Source organism: Rattus norvegicus, chromosome 10 (genome assembly GCF_021556685.1).
Source record: "Rattus norvegicus strain SHRSP/BbbUtx chromosome 10, alternate assembly SHRSP_T2T, whole genome shotgun sequence".
NCBI lineage: Eukaryota > Metazoa > Chordata > Mammalia > Rodentia > Muridae > Rattus > Rattus norvegicus.
In genome coordinates, this window is record NC_141543.1 from 80201338 (window position 1) to 80220431 (window position 19094).

Sequence of the window (19094 nt, forward strand, 5' to 3'; positions counted from 1 at the left end):
ATGCTCGTTATACCACTGGCGAGGCATTGGGAGTGCATGTACGAGGGTGTTCAGGAAGGCTGGCACATTTGCAGTTCAGGGCAAGAGCTGCCAGAGGCCTTTAGAGCATTTATGGCATGACTTGTATCTGGACACAGAATAAACGTTACCCTCACGGACTCGCACGAGTCATCGTTGCTGTGGTGGGAGGCCTACCTCTCAAGTGCCCGTGGCACAGTGCGGGTGAGCAGGAGCCTGTGCTCACGGAACTCTTCTGGATGGCTGGGTTAGCACACACACCTCAACTTGCTACTGCGTTCTATTGAGTCTTAATGCTGTCATCGGTAGAGGGGGCGGAGTGGGGACCGGTGGAATGGGCCTCAGCTTTTCAGCTTAGCCCTATTACATTGGAGGTGGGCTGGCTCCGATGACTTTACGATACGTAAGGAACTTGCGAACGCTCAACTGCAGCCCAAGCGAGCACTGAACAATGCCAACATTTTGGAAAGAATGAGGGTTTTTTTTTCCCTTTCTTTCTTTCTTTTTTTTCTCACAGATGTTTGGAAAGTTCTGATGACTACACAAAAAATAGGAGACTTCAGGGATGAGGGAGAAAATTGAAAATATATTAAGAAATAAGGGACCTGACAGGAATAAACTTTGCATGGTAAGAAAAGAGCAGATTGTCCCACATAATACAGCTCACTGTTCTGGTAATGAGACACTTCAGTCACAACACAATGCAGAGCTTACACTCACTGGCCATATCAAGGCTTTCCTGATCGTAACTCAGACAAGCCTGTCTGGGTGCTTTTCTCTTATTATGTACTGTACCATATAACATAAGTCTATAAAAACACATTAAGGCCTTTTGTAAAAATGTAAAAAAAAGTTTTATAGCTTACTGGAACATATTACCAAATTTCCAATTACTCTGTCATGTTAGAGTACATTGTCCTCTAGTAAATATCTAAACACTGATACATGTTACATCACAATGTCATAGTCTGTTTATAAATAGAATGAGAGTGTTTTTATATTGTTCTTTCCAAGTGATATGGCATGTTTACCGCAACTCTAACCATATGTGAAGCCTTCGGTTCTTTGCCAGCTCCCTTGCTAATCAGACCCACTGCTTTAGAAAGCGTTGCTATTCACTACGCTAATTACCAATACATAAACCACTCCTCTAAGCCCCGAACAACCGTTCTTGTCATTCCAGAGAGAGGTCTACACATGGGGTCCGAACTGAATGTGTGGCTTATAGAACCCCAACATTTGAGCTTTAGAAGTTAATGCCTCATATGAATTTGTGTGGGAGGTGCCTTTGGAATCAGTTTCCCCTCCTGTGTTTCCATGGTAACAGGCTAATATGTGTGTGTGTGTGTGTGTGTGTGTGTGTGTGTGTGTGCTTCTATTGTTCCACCTCTAATAATACACACACACCTGCCATTTTCAATGGGATTGGTTCCTTAGTCTTAGTCTTGCAATTCCCAGTGCGTGTTTCTGATAATTCTTCAGCGATGGAAATGTTCAAACAAGACTAACGATGAAATCATCAAATGAAAGGGGAATCAGGGGCCTTGGAGTGCACTGGCATTGGTGGTCCAAGGTGGTCCAAGGCTGTGTATATCCTGCAGGACCACTCAATGCTACTGGAGGAGGTAGGCCTGGTTGACTGGCCTTCAGCCTACTCCTCTGCTTGATAACAGGGCTCTAGTTCCTGTAGGAGACATGGAAGGGTCTTGACAAAATTCAGGTTTGGCTCACAGTTCAGCTCTGTGCCGGTGACGTGACCTCAGAGAAAACTGCCATCTGAATTACAGTTCAGAAAGCTGGAGTCCGTAAATATGCCTCTATGTTAAGAGCTCCGTCATCATCAAAGAGATCAAGGCTCCCGTATAAAGTTCTTAGGGTAATGCCCTGAACTAATGAGTGTTACAAAGGTTATCTCAGATGATGATGATGTTACAGACGATAATGACAGTGGTGCTATCCACAAGGCAGTAAGGAAGATGTGGGACTTCTGTGAGGGTAAGGAGAGACACTGCACGTAAAGCTCAAAATTTATCACCTGATTCATAGTTTGTCTTGGGTAAAAGGTTGTCGGAATAGTTGAAAAAAAAATCCAGAAAGCACATAAACTCATAACTTAAGTATCTACTCTTAAAGTAAGTGTGTGTTATGTGTTGTATGTGTGTTGTGTGTTGTGTGTTGTGTTGTGTGTGTGTGTGTGTGTGTGTGTGTGTGCGCGCGCGCGCGCGCGCGTGTGTACATGTGTAGGCCAGAGATGAAACTTGGGCATCTTCCTTAGTTGCCTTCTATCTTGGTTTTGGAGACAGGATCTCTCACAGAGTCTGGACTTTGCTAGGCTGCCCAAGGCTCCTTCTGTTTCTGTCCCCACAACGGAACTGGCATTATAAAACCATACCTGGCTTTCTTGTGTGGGTTTTGGGGATCCAACACAGGACTCCTTGCTTGAACTTTACCAAGTCAACCATCTCCTCAGTCCTCTGAGGGATAAATTTTGATAGTGATCTAGACACACTCTAGGTAATTATAGGTAAAGTAATGGTTAAATGAATCAAGTTTCTACATCATCATCATCATCATCATCATCATCATCATCATCATCATCATCATCATCATCATCATCATGGCTGTAGTGTAGGATTGTTTTTACATCCCTCCACAATGGGTTTTACATATTTTTTAGTGATTGATCATCCTTGGCTCTTTATAATGGATGCCAGTAATCTACACTTCACCATTACACTAGTAAAGGGCATTTGTTTTCTTTGCTACACATGATATTTAGCAGTTATTAATAAACTGCTCCAGCGCATGTTTTGTGCAGAATTGTTTATCTGCATCTTTGTTTCCTTGAACCAGCTCCCAAGACGTATGAAGTGAGGCAGAGGGCGATAGGTGTTCCACAAATGATTAGGCAGGTCTCACTCTTACAAGACACGCACGGCAGGCCTCTTGGCTATGACGTTAGTAACTTTTTGAAAAGATGAAAATACAGCCCAGAGTGCTGGGCTCCTCGTAAAGAAGGGTCTGCTCTTTTGTCTCTCCGAAGATGTTTGTTCTTGTTAATTAAATTTTCTGGTTATACCAAACAGGGGGTTATGACAAACACACCAGGCATAAATTATTACTCTTCAAATGACTGGAAGAGGTCTTTGCTGAGTTTCTCGGCCACCACTAAAAATGTTAGACACTGTATTTGTGGCAGGGTAACTTGATTTAAAAAAGAAAAAAGCGTTTCTTTTGGCTAAATGTCGTTAAGTAGGAGGAGCTTGATTTCATTCTCTAGGATGTCAATGTGATGTATTCACTGCAGGCAAGGGAAGGAAGCCAAACACTAAAACGGGCTGGCCACTCAGTGTCTTCTCCATCCCCACCAAGCCCTGGCGAAGGATATGATTCAAACCCATTCTACAGATGGTGAGTTGAAGCTGAGCTTTTCAGTAAACCTCCAAAGGGTACAACTAACGAAAGACACTGTTGTTAGCAAACTGTTGGGTGTCAACTGCCCCCTTCTCTCCTGTGAGCTGCCTTCCTATGAGCATTTCTACAGAGGGGATTACTCCTTCTGTGGCCCAGCTGCTGCTCTGAGAGGCCGTGGGGGAGGGGAGCTGGCAGGGACACCTAAGGCCTGGAGTAGCTGAGTATGTTGTCATCCTGGAGGTAGTTACCACCTACTGGAGGGGGAGGCACACACTGGCGTGGTGGTCTGAGCTGGTCCCCATCCTTTCATGTTGTAAGCTGAGACTTGAACAAAATACTGTTGGCCCTGCAAAGAATTGAAAGGGGACACTGCATCAGGCGTTACGAGTCATCACATTTGAAGGCTTCTCTTAGTCTCTGTGTACTTTCTAGAATTCATAATTGGAATATCATAGTCATTTTTCCTGATTCCCAGTGCTCCCCTTTCTCCTCCCTCTCTCCCTCCCCTCCCTTCCTTTCTCTCTGTCTCTCTGTCTCTCTGTCTCTCTCTCTCTCTCTACACACACACACACACACATATATATTCATTTGTATGTATAAAATATTTTTCATATAGCTTATTCCAATCACAGTTTTCTCTCCCCAGCTCTTAGATCACTACCTTGCCACAAAAAACTTGCCCTTTCCCTCACTTGAGAATACCAACAAACAAGCAAAAAACCAATCAAAATAAAAAATAAATAAAAATAGAAAAAAAACCCCAAAAGTCCAAGAAACACACACACACACACATACACATACACATACACACACACAGAAACACACACTCACATACACACACACAGAGACACACACACACACACAGAAACACACACTCACATACACACACACACAGACACACACACATACACATACACACACACACACAGAAACACACACTCACATACACACACACACACAGACACACACACACACACAGAAACACACACTCACATACACACACACAGACACAGACACACACACACATACACACACACACTCACATACACACACACACAGACACACACACATACACATACACACACACAGAAACACACACTCACATACAAACACACAGAGACACAGACACACACACACACATACACACACACAGAAACACACACTCACATACACACACACAGACACACACACACAGACACACACACACATACACATACACACACACAGAAACACACACTCACATACACACACACACAGACACACACACACACACAGACACACACACACATACACATACACACACACAGAAACACACACTCACATACACACACTCACACAGAGACACAGACACACACACACACAAACAGAAACACACACTCACATACACACACACTCACATACACACACACACACACAGAAACACACACTCACATACACACACACAGAGACACACACACACACAAAAACACACACACACATACACACACACACACACACACACACACACACACACACACACACACACACCATAAAACAACAAACTCTTACAACCCACATAGTCTTACAAGGCTCAATAGCAACAGCAACCTCCCGCCTCACCTTTTTCTACATATTTTCTCCTCCCTAGAGGCAACAGCCACCAAGCTCCTGCCACTGGTCAAGTTACTTTAGAATATTAGCAAGGTACAGTAAGTGTCGTTGCAGACTAGCCCTCAAAGGCAGGGCGAATCCTTTTCGTGGCTGCATAGTACTTCACGATGAGCCAGTGCCCTCCTTACTCCAACCAGTCCTTCACTTGTGGATTCTGGGATTCTTTCCCAATTGTGCCACAATAAATAGTGCTTCAAGGGACATCTTTTTACTCAGCTGTTCAAGCATGGGAAAAAAAAAACAACAACTTTCTGATGTGACTTCAACTTTAAAGCCACTATTAAAAGAATGGTCTATTTTCTCCAGTATCTTTTTATGGCATTAAGGAGTTGATTTTTGATTACTAATAATTCTTTAAAATGTTTTATATAGCTTTAATGTTTGCTTTGAGGTTTTATTTTCTCCTGTTTTTTTTTTTTTCTTACTTTTTATTTTATTTTCTCTGTGACACCAAAGGGACATTAGAGAAGCCAGGATTGGGTGAATGATTGATTGCTGTAAATGTAAAATGTTTGTATTTTAAAAAGTCTTCATGGAGAGTTTTCTAGGATTTCAATGATCTTGCCTTACCGTATCATGAAGGTGACACCTTTCTCTCTAACATTGAAAATTGGATTTTATGTACGCCAGGGTTATAGGGATGGCCTCGAACTATAAATTCACTTCCAGGCATTTATATGCTCAGGATAATGTCTGTGTTGCTCTCATTGGATGGTGAAGTGGAAAACCCTCGTCCCCAGAGAAGCTAGTTTAGATGTCCGAGAATCTCTCCGTGGAGAGTTTTCCGTTTTTGTCATGATATCACTTTTTCTTTTAGGCAATGGAAATCCTCTGGGGTTCTGCCTGGCCTCCTTCCACCATGCGAGCTACAGTGTTGGAGCCAGTCTTCGGTTGACAGAATCTCTGGGGCCACCCACTTGGGTGGCTTTGTTTGCTCTGGTAATCCACAGTTCTGCTCTCTGCTGTAGACATGCGATTAGGACTAAAAGTCACGATTCTTAGTGGTGACCAAACCACCAAGAATTCTCTTAGAATAAGCTGGACGGCGGCTTTTTAATGCTGGGTTTCAGGACTATATAATACAGATAACTATTCTAATTGGCTAACCTCTAAGAAAACAACAGAAATTTCTGCTGCTCCCATGTGAAAGTCTTAAGATATTAATTATTAGGAATCGGCTTTTAAAAGTTTAAGGTTACATTGAAAGGATCTTGATTAAAATTATACATACATATATAATGTATATACATAGTATGTTACACACATACATATAAATACATATTATATATATATATCTTCTGAATTGTAATTGTTTGAAAAAATTCAGAGTTTTCTTAATCTGAAAAAAAAAACAACTTTCTGATGTGACTTCAACTTTAAAGCCACTATTAAAAGAATGGTCTATTTTCTCTAGTATCTTTTTATGGCATTAAGGAGTTGATTTTTGATTACTAATAATTCTTTAATTATTAGTTGGGTATTTTTATTTTATTTTTATTTTATTTTTTTGCATTTTGGATATTCATTTGTATTTCATAAATAACCAGTATTTGGGTTTAGATTGGTTAAACAAATAAGCATGGCTGGTTCTAGCTTTTCATCCATAGTTGGTTTATGTTCTGTAGAGACTGTACCTCTGCCATGTATACGTTTCTTTTCTGTAGATTCAAGCAGTCTTCTTTTTCCCTCTCCTTTTTAATCAGGGGAAAAGGATTTCTCTCAGGAAATTGTGTGACTCCAATTGATGACTGATCTCAATGAGGAGGTGGGGGTGAGGGCCAGATGAGGCTGTTATTTTTACCATCAGACAGGGAGTCAAAATTGGATCTCCCAGAGCCTTTGATCCCCCTGCAGATTAGACTGTGATCCAGGGAGCAGCCGCTTTCAAGGCTTGCAAGAGGCCAGGCTCTTTCTGATCTCCTCAGAACACGGCAGCTTACAAAGTGGTTCATGCTGTCTGCTCACCCCTTTGTCAGACTCAGATTATGGATACCAGACATATCATGCTTAACGAGTGGCAGTTGTTGCCAGAGGCCCGGGTGTTGGCTGTTGCTTGGGAGAGTAGATTTCTGCTACCGGCATCCCGGGCTAAAGGCAGAGGATGTCAACTCCATCAGGGGGACACCTACCGTGATGAGTCCTGTGATTGTACACCTCAGGGTCTGCAGGTTGTCCATGATGATCTCTCCAGCCAAAGGGGAAAAGTCTTTAGACGTGCTCCATTCCACTGAGGGAGGGGGGGAGAGGGAGGATGGGGCAGGGGGAGGGGGCAAGGGGGGAGAATAAGACAAGATTCAGTTACGTGACAAGCAGTGCTATGAGAAATGCCTCTAACAACCCCCGCCTCCATCCTCGCATAGCTCATAGTGCTCCTTGGATGTTGCTCTTTCCAAGGTCACCTTAAACAAGAAAAAAAAAATGAGCCTCCCCTTCCAGAGAAAAAGAACTCAATCCTCTTTTCTATGCCTTATGAGTTTTTAAATCTTGATACAACTTACATGATATTGTGCATTCATGCCTTTTGTGATGTCTGCAATGTGAGCCGTTATGCATATTAAATATGCATTTGCTAACGACAGGGATGTGTTCTGAGAACTCACTGTTAGGTAATTCCCTTGTGAGAGCATTGCAGACTGTACTTACACAAACCTAAGTCAGCACAATACACTGAGCCATAGCCACTTGGCTCATCTTTTGTTGAAGTGCCAACGGGGTGAATGGTGCTAAGTTTCGTCCGTGAGACCATTGCAATATAAAGACACTGTGTATCTGTTCACACAAGCACACACTCAGGCACATCATAGATAGTAGATCGTTGACCAGAACAATCCAACATATGAGTTGCTGAATGCACATTGCGAACAGATCCTTAGGATACTGATTACTTTCTTAGTCTGACTTGGCCTCCTTTTTTACTGAAAATTCTTTTTCTGGAGTTACAATTCTCATCTCAGATGAAGACACTTCTCTGTTCATTTCCGCATCCAGTGCCTCCTCCTGAAAACACCCTCTTCCTCCAGTGTCTTTTACGCTAACCTCTTCTGCTTCCCTCTCTCAGCCTCCTCTCAACCTTTCTCAGGAGCGTCTCCTGGAGCTGTGGCTAACCTGTCCAGTGCTCTTCTCCTCTGACATCCCCAAAGAAGGTATTCATCCATACTGAAATAAACCAAATTCCAACATCCCACCATACTGTGCGAGTGGATCCTTTCATAGCATCTTCTGCTGGTTCAATGGGCCACAGCCAGGAAGATGAACATCACAGGTGCTAGCTAGGGTCTTACATGACTCTGCATCCAGGAGGGACTAAAAGCAAGCAGCACCGAAGCAGGAGCCGAGGAACCGAAGTCACACGGAAAGACCTCTTGACACAAACGAGACATGAAGACTAATGACATACTCTCCACGACAGCTTAACGTCTAGGCTCTCAGTTTGCTGCTCTGGGGGTCATCCGTGTCTCCTTTTGGAGATGCTGTCTCCATTTCCTGTCCTACATGTTTGTCCCCCTTAAGTCCAGCTTGCTTTCTTCACTCCCTAGACATCACACTCCCTAACTTTCTCAGGGCTCCCATAACTGGAGCAGTCTCAATGAGGAGCATTCCCCCTCCCCTCAACTTCCCTCAGTTTTTTGCAGTTTTCTTTTTCTGGGTTATAGCTCTCCTAGGTCTCTCCCACCTCTTTGACTGTTTCTGAGTTCTTCTTGAAGGTTCCCCTTTTCCAGTTGATGCTGGGGCAGATGGGCGGGAGGATGGGTAGGGGGATGTTGTCTTTTCTTGTGTGCTCTCCCATGATGCTGGCCTTCTCTTTTGTGTCTCGTGGGTCTTAAAAGTGTGACTCTAGATATGGGCTCTCCTTTGTGCTTAAGCTTCCTCCTGTAAAACTGTGCACGCATGCCTCTGGTTTGTCTGAATTTCCCCTAAGCAGGTCTCTATGCCAGGAGTGTTTACTCAGTGTTACTGAATTGAATTTACATCTATCCAACCACCAAACCAAAGTTTCACCGCATCCTTGCCTTGTCTTCCCCCTACTTCCTTATAACCAAACATAATTTCCACTTCCATAATGTCTCCTGTCAGCTCCCCATTTCCCCTTCCATTATAGCAATCCAGGAACAGACCTCAGTAACTACAAACATCAATATGCAGAAGCTTCCTCATTGTTGTCTTTTATATATAACCATATATATATATGGGCTTTTATATATAACCATATATATCTATGGTCTTCATATATATATATAATTATATATAATATATTATATATTACATTTTATTAATTTTTTCAAAATGTTTTATTATCTGCTATTATCTCTTGAAGAGGCAGAGTCTCTTAAAGAGAAATTGAGCGAACTCTGGAATCAGAGTTGAATGTCACACCGAACTGAAAATAAAGACCAGCAGGAACAGCAAACCAATGACAGTGGACATTCAAAGAGAAAGTCTCACTATGCCATGAGGGCTGGCCTGGAACTTACTATGTAGTCCAGGCTGGCCTTGAACTCACAGAGCGACAGATCAGCAGTTCAGAGCAATGGCTGCATGTACAGAGGTCATGAATTTGGTTCCCAACACTTGCACGACAGCTAATTATTGTCTGCAAGTCTACTTCCAGGACATCTGATGCTTACATACATGTGTACATACATAATATACAACATACACACATACAGGTACTGACACGTACACATGAAAGGGAAAAAAGTCTTTAAAAGGAAGTACACAAATACACTTGAACAGACCAACACACTGGGGAACACTCTAGAAACCAATCTCCCTGACCGCCCTGTCCCAGGTGTTCCTTACAAGACCCCAAGCCAGTCTCCCTAGAAAAGCGTCTGAGAGAGGATTCCTGGATCTTGCTCTCAGAAAAGAGCTGGCTAAGAGATTAGTTTCTAGGAACCAAGAACTCAAACAGGTCTGAGAAACAAAGGACGCCATGTGCTTCCACACAGGAAATGGCGGACCACATCCACCCGCTCTGCAGTAGCAAGTCAGTCCATCCACTTCCCCACTCAGTTGTCTTTCTCCAATCCAGGGGGTCTCAACCTTCCTAACGCTGCAGCCCTTAATACAGCCCCTTGTGCTGTGGGCTGTATTTTATGGGTCCCCAACCAGGAAATTATGTTCATTACTACTTCATAACTGTAACCTTGCTACTGTTATGAATCATAATGTAAACATCTGTGTTTTCTGCTGGTCTTGGGCTGACCCTGTGGAAGGGTGTTCTATCCCCCAGAGGGGTCATGACCCACAGGTTGAGAACCACTGCTCCAGTTCCTGTGTCAGCGATGAGCTCTCTCCACCCATCCTGTCTCTTCTCTTTGTTCTTTGTTCCTTGGGATTGCTTCAGAGTCTCTGGGAGGCAAGTACCAAGCACCACAATCAAGCAGCCCACAGAAACTGTTCAGAGAAGACAGAGGCCTGATGCTCTTCTGACTTGGATAAATCACTGGCTAGGACAGCCATTCTCCATTTCCTAGGCTCCTTTCTATTCATTAATGCAGAGCACGAGAAACAACACTCTGAAGACCCGGATCACACATACGTTATGCAATGGTTGAACAAGGGCCTCCTGAGTCTGATTGCAAAATGGGAACCCTCTCAAAGGGACACACACACTGGGACAGACCTATGCCAACAGCAGGCATAGTCAGCCAGAGAGCCATCTACTCAGTCAACAGCACTCAGTCAACAGTGTGTAGGAACTCCAGGATCAACCCCTGTCACCCAAGATTTCAAGTAATAGGAGATATTCTTGTCTAAATCCTGATCCACAGGAGGGAGACCCCAGCTCAGAGCCCCATGTTGATGTTTTCTAGGAAAGGGCTGGGACTCCGGTCCAACAATTCAGATGACAGCCTCAAATCAGAGGAAGGGTCAGTAGGGATTTTAATGGAGTGTTTGGCAAGCCGTCAGTAAGACTTTGCTCCAAGATACAATGCCCAATATTTCCAAAGGAACCACTATCTTTGTCTGAATAAAAAGTGTTTATACTCTCTTGAAGATGTGACTTACAAAAGCAGCTCTCAGTAGAATGTGAGGACCTGGCTTCTTGTCAGACAAAACAAAACCAAGAGCAGTTTTATGCAGAAGTAGGTCCTGCTCTGGGGCTCACCACCGGTCTCACACGGTAGTCTGATTAGATCCTGTGACTCATCTGAGTTTCAAAAATGAAGTTGGAGAAAAACAATCCATATCAGAGGGAAATTGTTTCCCTTGTTGGGATAGTCCGTGTGCTCTGTGCTGCCGACAGTGTTTCTCCTCCATGGGAGGACGGAATGGTCATGGTTGGGGGAAGGATGGTCACGGTGGTGGCGGGTAGGGAGGGAAACTCTTTCTGGCCTGAATCTACATGAAAATGGAAGCAGCTTTTGAACAGGACAGAAGGACAGAGTAGTGGGCAGAAGTCACCTTGAAAGCAAGAGGGGATTCAGGCAGAAAACCAAGGATGCTCCCTCTGGAGAGTTCTCTGTATGTAGTTTAAGACTCCCTAGAATAGCTCTGAGGAAACCACATATAAGCATTCTCTAAATCCCCGGAGGACTAGAGCTACATAGACGAACGTTAAAACCAGATAAGACATAATTTGAAGATAGAGACCATAGAGACCATCTCAGTATAGTTTGAGAAACAGAAGCCGTGCGGTGGCTCATAACAACTGCAAACAAACCAAAAAGAAGGTGTCAGAGCCCCCTAAAGTCTTGTGTGTAGCTCAGATAACTATGGCTGTTCAAATGGCAAGCTTTGCGACTTTAACAAATATTTAATTTTTTTACCTAGGATTCAAGAGCATTGAGTTGTTGTGGTTTGAGTATGATTTGTCCCGGCCATAATGAATTTGGTCTCTAGTGTACCAGTGATGGAGGGGAAGTAAGTGCCCTTGAGAGATGCTTTGGTTAAGAGGAAGCAATGTTACTCTCAAAGAAGTGCTCAACTCTTATGGGACCTGATTAGTTACCACAAGAGTCATGGTCTAAAGACAAGGTGGTCCTTCCTGTTTTTGTTTCCTCTGTTTATTTCTGCCTTCAGCTATGAGTTGAAGCATGATGTCTTTGTTGGTATAATGCATCTGGGCTTCTTGGCTTTCAGAACCCTGATAATAAAAACCTCTTTCTGTGATAAATTACCCAGCCTCGGATATTTTGTTCTAGCACCAGAAAAAGGACTAAGACAGGGCTGCAATGTTCTAGCTTCACACCACGGTGACTTGATGGCAGCTGTAGAAAATACAGTTGAGAAGTTTAGGAAGATAAAGAGCTCTGGACAGCCTGGGCCTGTCACGTAGGAAGCCTTTGATGTGATAGAAAGTGTCTCTGATTCAGTGTCAAGATTCGTGACTCTGAAGTACTTGGGTAAACAAGCAGAGGCCGTCATCTCTAGCAGGCAGATCGCAAGCTGCAGAGTGCTGGGATCTGCACACTTTCCTGGGTCTCAGGCTGGTTTGTTTTGAAACATGAAGACGACACAGAAGCAGACATATCAACAAGTAGCATTGTATTAATGCTGAACTGATTTCTCTTGAGCTGACAGAACAAAAAACCAACTCCCCCCCCAAAAGACCCCAAACCAACCAACCAAGCAAAAACCCAAAACCCAGCACCACCAATCACCAACCAAACCTGCTATCCTGCAGATCCTCAAGTCGTAGGGGCCCACAGCCCATCCGTCCAGAGTCAGGAGGAATATGCTAGGAATGCTGTATTTTCTACCCCCATCATCAGCCCTTTGCCCCTTCCCACCATTGTTTACACTGCTTTGTCTCTTAGTGTATTCTCTTCCTCAAAAGCTTCTGTCCTTTACTTCAGAGGATCTGGTTCTATAGTGTTCCCTAACTTACCAGGGGAAGCATCCCGACCAATCTGTTCCCCCACCCCACCCACTGCCCCAAGCCCTCCAGCAACAGTCAGACTTCTCCAAGAAGCTCCTGCTTCTTCATTTTGCATGTAAGAGGTCAGAGCAACTGGCCTGTGAGAATTTTAGTTCCCTTCAGGGTCCTAGGAGACTCCTTTATAAATGGTTCATTTGTGGCAGGAATCACTCAATTAATACTATCCTCCAAAGCCCTGACTTAGTCCTCACAGCAGTGGCAGCAGCTCTGGAAAGGTCAGTTGGGTTGGATGTTTGGTTTTTGATTTGGGGGTGCTTGAAGTCTAATGTACACACAAATCTGATGTCTATATACAGATACTCTTAAAACAAGCAGTGTCAGAATAGATCGAAACACGAAAGAGAATGGCGGTTGGTTGAGCTGTTCCGTTCGGGGTATGGTTAATGACTGATTCCTATCTTCCACAGTCCAGAATCTTGAACCCTGCATTTGTCTATCTATTGCCTCTTAGGAACTAAAACCGAAAGAGACAGACAGGGGAAAAAAAACTGGAGGGCGGGGGCATTTCCGATTTCCTATCAGCTCTTCTATGGAACTAAAACAGCATTCTTGCTGGTCATACTCTGGCTGGCGCCTGGGCTAATGAATGGAATTTGGCTAGACTGCCCAGCCCAGCACCAGCATTATGAAATCTTCCTCGGAGCCATCGAAATGTGCAGTTTCTAACCTTGCAGGCCAAGCCCAGCACCAGAGGAACAGAGAGGGAGGGAAGGACACGCCCACTGAGAGACGCAGATTGCAGTCATTCCTAGTGATGAGAAAAAGGTTCTTGGTCCAGCTCGAACCCGCTCAACTCTTGTGGCTTTTAGATTGGGAACTGACGTGAAAACTGTGGAGCTGGGAAGTCTTTTTAGCTCTGATAAAATGTGAGGTCGGAGCTGCTAGGTTTTCCTCTCTCTCTCTCTCTCTCTCTCTCTCTCTCTCTCTCTCTCTCTCTCTCTCTCTTTCTCTCTCTCTCTCATTTCCCTTGGTAGTCCTAGAAGCAGGGGCATGCATTACTTTCAAACAAGAATCTTTATTGTTTGCACAGCACACGGTCATCCAGTTAATTAGAAAAACATTTTTCCCCCAAATTAAATTTCCCTAGAAAAACAATGATTTAAATGAAGGGCAAAAGTCTCCCCGTGCACCCCAATATCACGAACTTTCTTGCACCTATTCCTTCTAGAAGATGAAAAGCAACGTTTGGATCGGAAGGCTGTATTTATTTACTTATTGTTAGATTTTTTTTACCTAACTTCCCTGCACTCTTAGTTTTTGCTTGTCCCGTATCAGCACTACATACAGATGCAGTCAGGGAGCATAGACACGTAAATGTCCATTTTTTTTGTTTGTTTATAAGTAGTGTGCAAGCACTGTTGGGCACCCCAAAAGTTCTGCCACATAGTCTTTATCATTTGCTTTTGAATTCCCTAAGAGTTACAGCACGTTGTCTCTCTGCGTGAATTTATTCTTTCTCTTGGATGTCTATACAGGGGACGTTACTTTTTATTGTTTTTACTGCCGCCAGTAGTTCACACTCTCGCCACACTTAGCATGAGATGCGTTTTGAATACTGCAGTTCATTAGAAGCCCAGCTGCTGCCAGCTAAACATCTCCTGTGAGATACACGGAAGCTTCCCCTCTCAGATGCCGTCCTGACCCTTAGCCAGAGCCTTTCAGTGAATCGTACATCCATGTTTTCTGCACTCTGGGATGGAATTTGCCCCTGTGGAGTAAATGGAAGCCCAATGATTCTCGACCAAGAATCTCCTAAGTAGGGGTTGGGGATTTAGCTCAGTGGTAGAGCGCTTGCCTAGCAAGCACAAGGCCCTGGGTTCGGTCCCCAGCTCCGAAAAAAAGAAGAAGAAGAAGAAAAAAAAGAATCTCATAAGTAGATTCATCTACCGGATTTTTTTAAGGTATTAAATGAAGTGTTGGGAAGGGTTCAGGGAAATGACAAAGTATAGAGTCTAACATTGGCTCATTGATGTCACATTTGGAGCCATGCAATATGACAGTGTGGCGTTTTGAGGTTGTATCCATAGAGGGGTGGAGGAAGGCAGGGCTAATCCTAGGAGCCCCACAGGCTGTATAGACAGGCCTCGTCGTGGTTAATGCTTAGAACTCACTAAAACGCTAGAAATTTGGTTAATATAACTATAGCTAAAAACATGATATCAATGAAAAGCTGAATAAATGACAGCCAAAGGTCCCAGATATTCAGATGCCTTGCTCCCTGATTCACTCTTATGCTCCTGAGGCTACGCCTGACTCTATCCACATCTGAACACTGGGCAGCTTGCCCTGCTGCACCTTCTCAGTGTCTGCCCAGCGAAGTCATGTGATCTTGACACTGTCCACAGAGGGGATATTTACACCAGAGACTCAGCAGATGATATAAATCACAGCTTGTTTTATTGTTTCATGAGCTGTCTAGACCAAGTACCAGCAAACTGTCATTCCAGACCTGACCCAAAGCTGATGTTGTGTGGCTTGCAAACAAAGGACGGCTTTAGTCTTATTTTTTGCATTTTTTAAAGGATGATAAAAAAACAAAACATACATATAAATGACCTGTGACAGAGACTATATGTGGCTTGCAAAGGTTAATTTGCATACTCTCTGGTCTTGGGAGAGGACGTTTACTGATTTGTGGTCTAGATTTAAGAAAACAATAAAGGCAATATTAATAACGCAGATTAAAGTGAAAAGTTTCAGGGCCAGTGAGATAGCTCAGCAGGTAAAGCCTGGTAACCTGAGCTTGACTCCCAGAATCCACTTGGTGGACGGAGAGGTGCTGACTACTGTAGGATGCCCTCTGACACCCCCTACCTTGTCATGACATGCACTTATGCGTGTGTGAACATGTGTGAACACACACACAGGCACACACACACACACATAAGTAAATAAATATAAAAAATTTTAGTGGAAAGTGTTTGTGGCAGTCACATAGCACGCCACACAAAGAACTGAGAAAGTACTCTTAATATTTTAAGGCTATGATTTGATTTAACAAGGCAGTTGTTTACATCATTGGTAAGTAAGCAAGTCAGGCTCCTAAGAAGATGTTACTGCCTCATTGTTGCCTTCCTACAGTTAAGTGAGTGAGTTTAGCACCAGCAGGCAATACTAACATCAAAACCGTGCCTCTGTACTAATCATGACTGTTGGCTTCAGATTAGGGGTGCAAACAAAGAAGAAAATACATCTGGGTAAGGTTGTTGGGTTGCAAGGGCCTTACAATAGAGAATATTGCATTTTTTTTTTAGTATTTATAAGTCACACACTGTCCTGTATGCACAGTAGAATTCATACTAGATTAATTTTTGTATATGTCTGTATGTGTACATCAAGACATAGCCCCCTCAACCTCCTCAAGGAGCAAGTTAAGCAATGTCTCAGTGGATAAATGCTATGAGGTTGTTTCCATAGGCTCACTGGCCAGCCGGATATAGTATCTGATGGGGTGTACAGCTCATAAACTTGGTAACGTTCTGATAGCAGTGGTCAAAACCGAAATACTCATCCCTCCTATGTTGGTGGGAGAGGCATAGTGAGGGTTAGACGGTCAATAAGGTCAACTGCCAAGTGCCTGCTGCCTAAGAGGCCTGAGCAGTGGCCAGCAGAGAGTCCATACCTGCTGCATCCATTCTTGCTGCTATGTTCAGGGCTGGCCCAGAAACTGGAACAGGACACGGCATACAAGGTAGGCAGCTTTGACATCTATGCAGCTTCGAACTTGACTGAGCAACTGTATGACCAAGTCAGAGCTGACAAACAAACTGGAATGTTGGCCATTTGCACAGCAAAAAAAAACCATTCTGGTCCTCCCAATGGTATGAGAGGCTCATGTCTAAGCGGACTAGCTGGGCTTCGTCATTCGTATTGTGTTTTGTTATTAGTTATAAGACTGTTTTATCATCATATATTGTTGTTATATTTTACTCCATAGTTATCTGAAGCTGCACGAATAGGCAGTTTTAAGACTCTATGAACTGAAAATAAATTTATAGTTCACTAATCCACATACGCTTAGCTGCAGTTTCTTTCTTTCTGGAACACTGCCATAGCGCTGAGTTGTAAGATGTCCAGCTAGATTGTCACTTGTTTAGAGGTTTCTTTTCTTTTCTTTTTCTTTTTTTTTTGAAAGGAGAAGTTGTGGTGATAATTTTGACTCACTAAAGAAGCATTTGCTTTTTAAAGTCTGTAATGATCAGTATCTCAGGCTCATAACTGAGCGGCAGTTAGAGGTCCTCAGGCGAAGTGTGCCTCATCCTTGGGTGAGAGTCTGTCTTTTGGATCAACGTCCTGAATCCGAGATTTTGTCCAAGGTAGATAGCCAGTTCACCGCTTTTTGAATCCTGTTGTATGCTTGAAAAATTAAGATCACCAGCCACAGGGCCAGCATCAGAATATGTCAGCTTCCTTGCCAGGTGGTGAGCCTTTCTTCAGAGACAGGCAGTTTGTTGTTCGTTGTTGTTGGGATTTTTGTTTGTTTGTTTATTCACTTGTTTGTTGTTTCCTCATTGTTTATTTTTCATTCTCTTACTGTGTTTACTTGAAAGATTCAAATCTACTGAGGCAAGACCCATGCCGCACTGATTTTGACATCCACTCTACTTCCCTTAGGGGAAGTTAGGGAATCGGGGCTCAGGTCACCTGGGTTTCTTTCTGACTTTGACTCCCAATAAGCTGCGTAACAAAGGTCTTTTTGCTGGGTACTTAAAGGCATGACTCACTGCAGTTCTCCTGTCTCCAGGGAAGGAAACCCAAACTTCGTGAGAATCTGTTACTCTTTACAGACAGTTTCATCACTTACTCACGCTTAGAATCTCCACCAGACAGACAGATGTCGTTCTAGGGAAGCTGACCAACTTAATCAAAGTGGTGGGACTCTGAAGTAAGGCCTTGTCTTCCTGAACCCGCTTCAACTGCCACTTCTTACTGAGCCTGGAGAGTCTCGAATCCCTCTCCAAGCCTGGAATATTTGTTTTTCCTTCCTCTGGCTTCCTTGTTCTTGATTGTGTTTTTCTCTTTCCAGTGTCTAGAGCCTCAAACACGCCAGGCTCCTTCCTCTTTTGGAAGAAATTCATATATACTTCATGTAGCTGGAAAAATCTCCTCCCCCTTCCTCTTCCTCCTCTTCTCTTCTTCCTCCATTTCCTTTTCCTTTTTCCTCCTCCTTCCTCTTCCCTCTTCCTCCTCTTTCTTCTTCTTCCTTATTTACCTCTTCCATTTCCCTTTCTTTGTCCTTCTTCCTCCTTTGCCCCTTGACCTTCATATTTCTTTTCTTTTCCCAGTAACCACTAAAAACATCTTTTTTGTCTTTTCTGACTCCAAAGACAATGTTACGTCTGTATTTCTCGGAGTACCCAATACTGTTCTTTTGCAGCATATAGAGAGATAGCTGTGCAGTTTCCTTTCATTCCATGACAGGGACTCTGATCACTTTGCCCACTTGGTCTCTCGGAGCTAGCAAATGCATGTATAGATTTAGGAAATTGATGTTTGATTTTTTTGTCAGTGACTACTGGACTTCATTAATTTTAAAACTGTGTATATTTAAGATGTATAACGTAACCATTTAGTGTAATGGGGTCATACTCATCATAAGGAAAGTACTAGAGTCAATGTGGTTAACATATCCACTATCTTACATATTTACTCTTATTTTTATAAAAATAGCACCAAAAATTTACTCTCTTAGCAAATTTTCGACATATGGCTCTATATTAACTATATTCCTCATGCTGGCCCTTTGGTCTCCATCTGTATTCACTGCTTGCTCATTTTAATGAGGCCCTAGCAGAGGCCCTGGAGGACTGTGGCTACTGGGATGTCAAGTGCCCGGATGAAGGGTATCTGTTGCCTGGTATTTTCTGATGATGCCTATGAACCAGCAGCAGAGGCTGGGTTGATGGTTTTAAGAAAATTGACCCAGTTATTTTTTTTTTAAAGAAACAAATAATGCCACAAAAAATTTGGAAGGCAAGAAGAAAATTTTGAATTAAAAATATATAATGATTTATGGAAAAGTAACAGAACATGATCAGTGGAGGGTGCTGGGAGAACATATGCTGATATTTATTGGGGAATACTTAATAAATACTTCATTCAATTCTTGGGAGAATCCTTTGTGATA

At 43.2% G+C, this 19094-nt stretch overlaps 1 protein-coding gene across 9 annotated transcripts in view; it reads right to left on the bottom strand.

Annotated features, from left to right (window-relative positions):
* Nucleotides 1–19094, bottom strand: part of Ankfn1 (ankyrin-repeat and fibronectin type III domain containing 1) — a 348355-nt gene that overhangs the window by 66867 nt on the left and 262394 nt on the right. For all 9 annotated transcript variants that reach the window (XM_087569238.1, XM_087569239.1, NM_001447300.1 and 6 more), the window contains 2 exon segments: nt 7212–7309; nt 3688–3778 (listed from right to left, as the gene is read on the bottom strand). In XM_087569238.1, coding sequence (XP_087425364.1) covers nt 3688–3778; nt 7212–7309 — 189 coding nt within the window.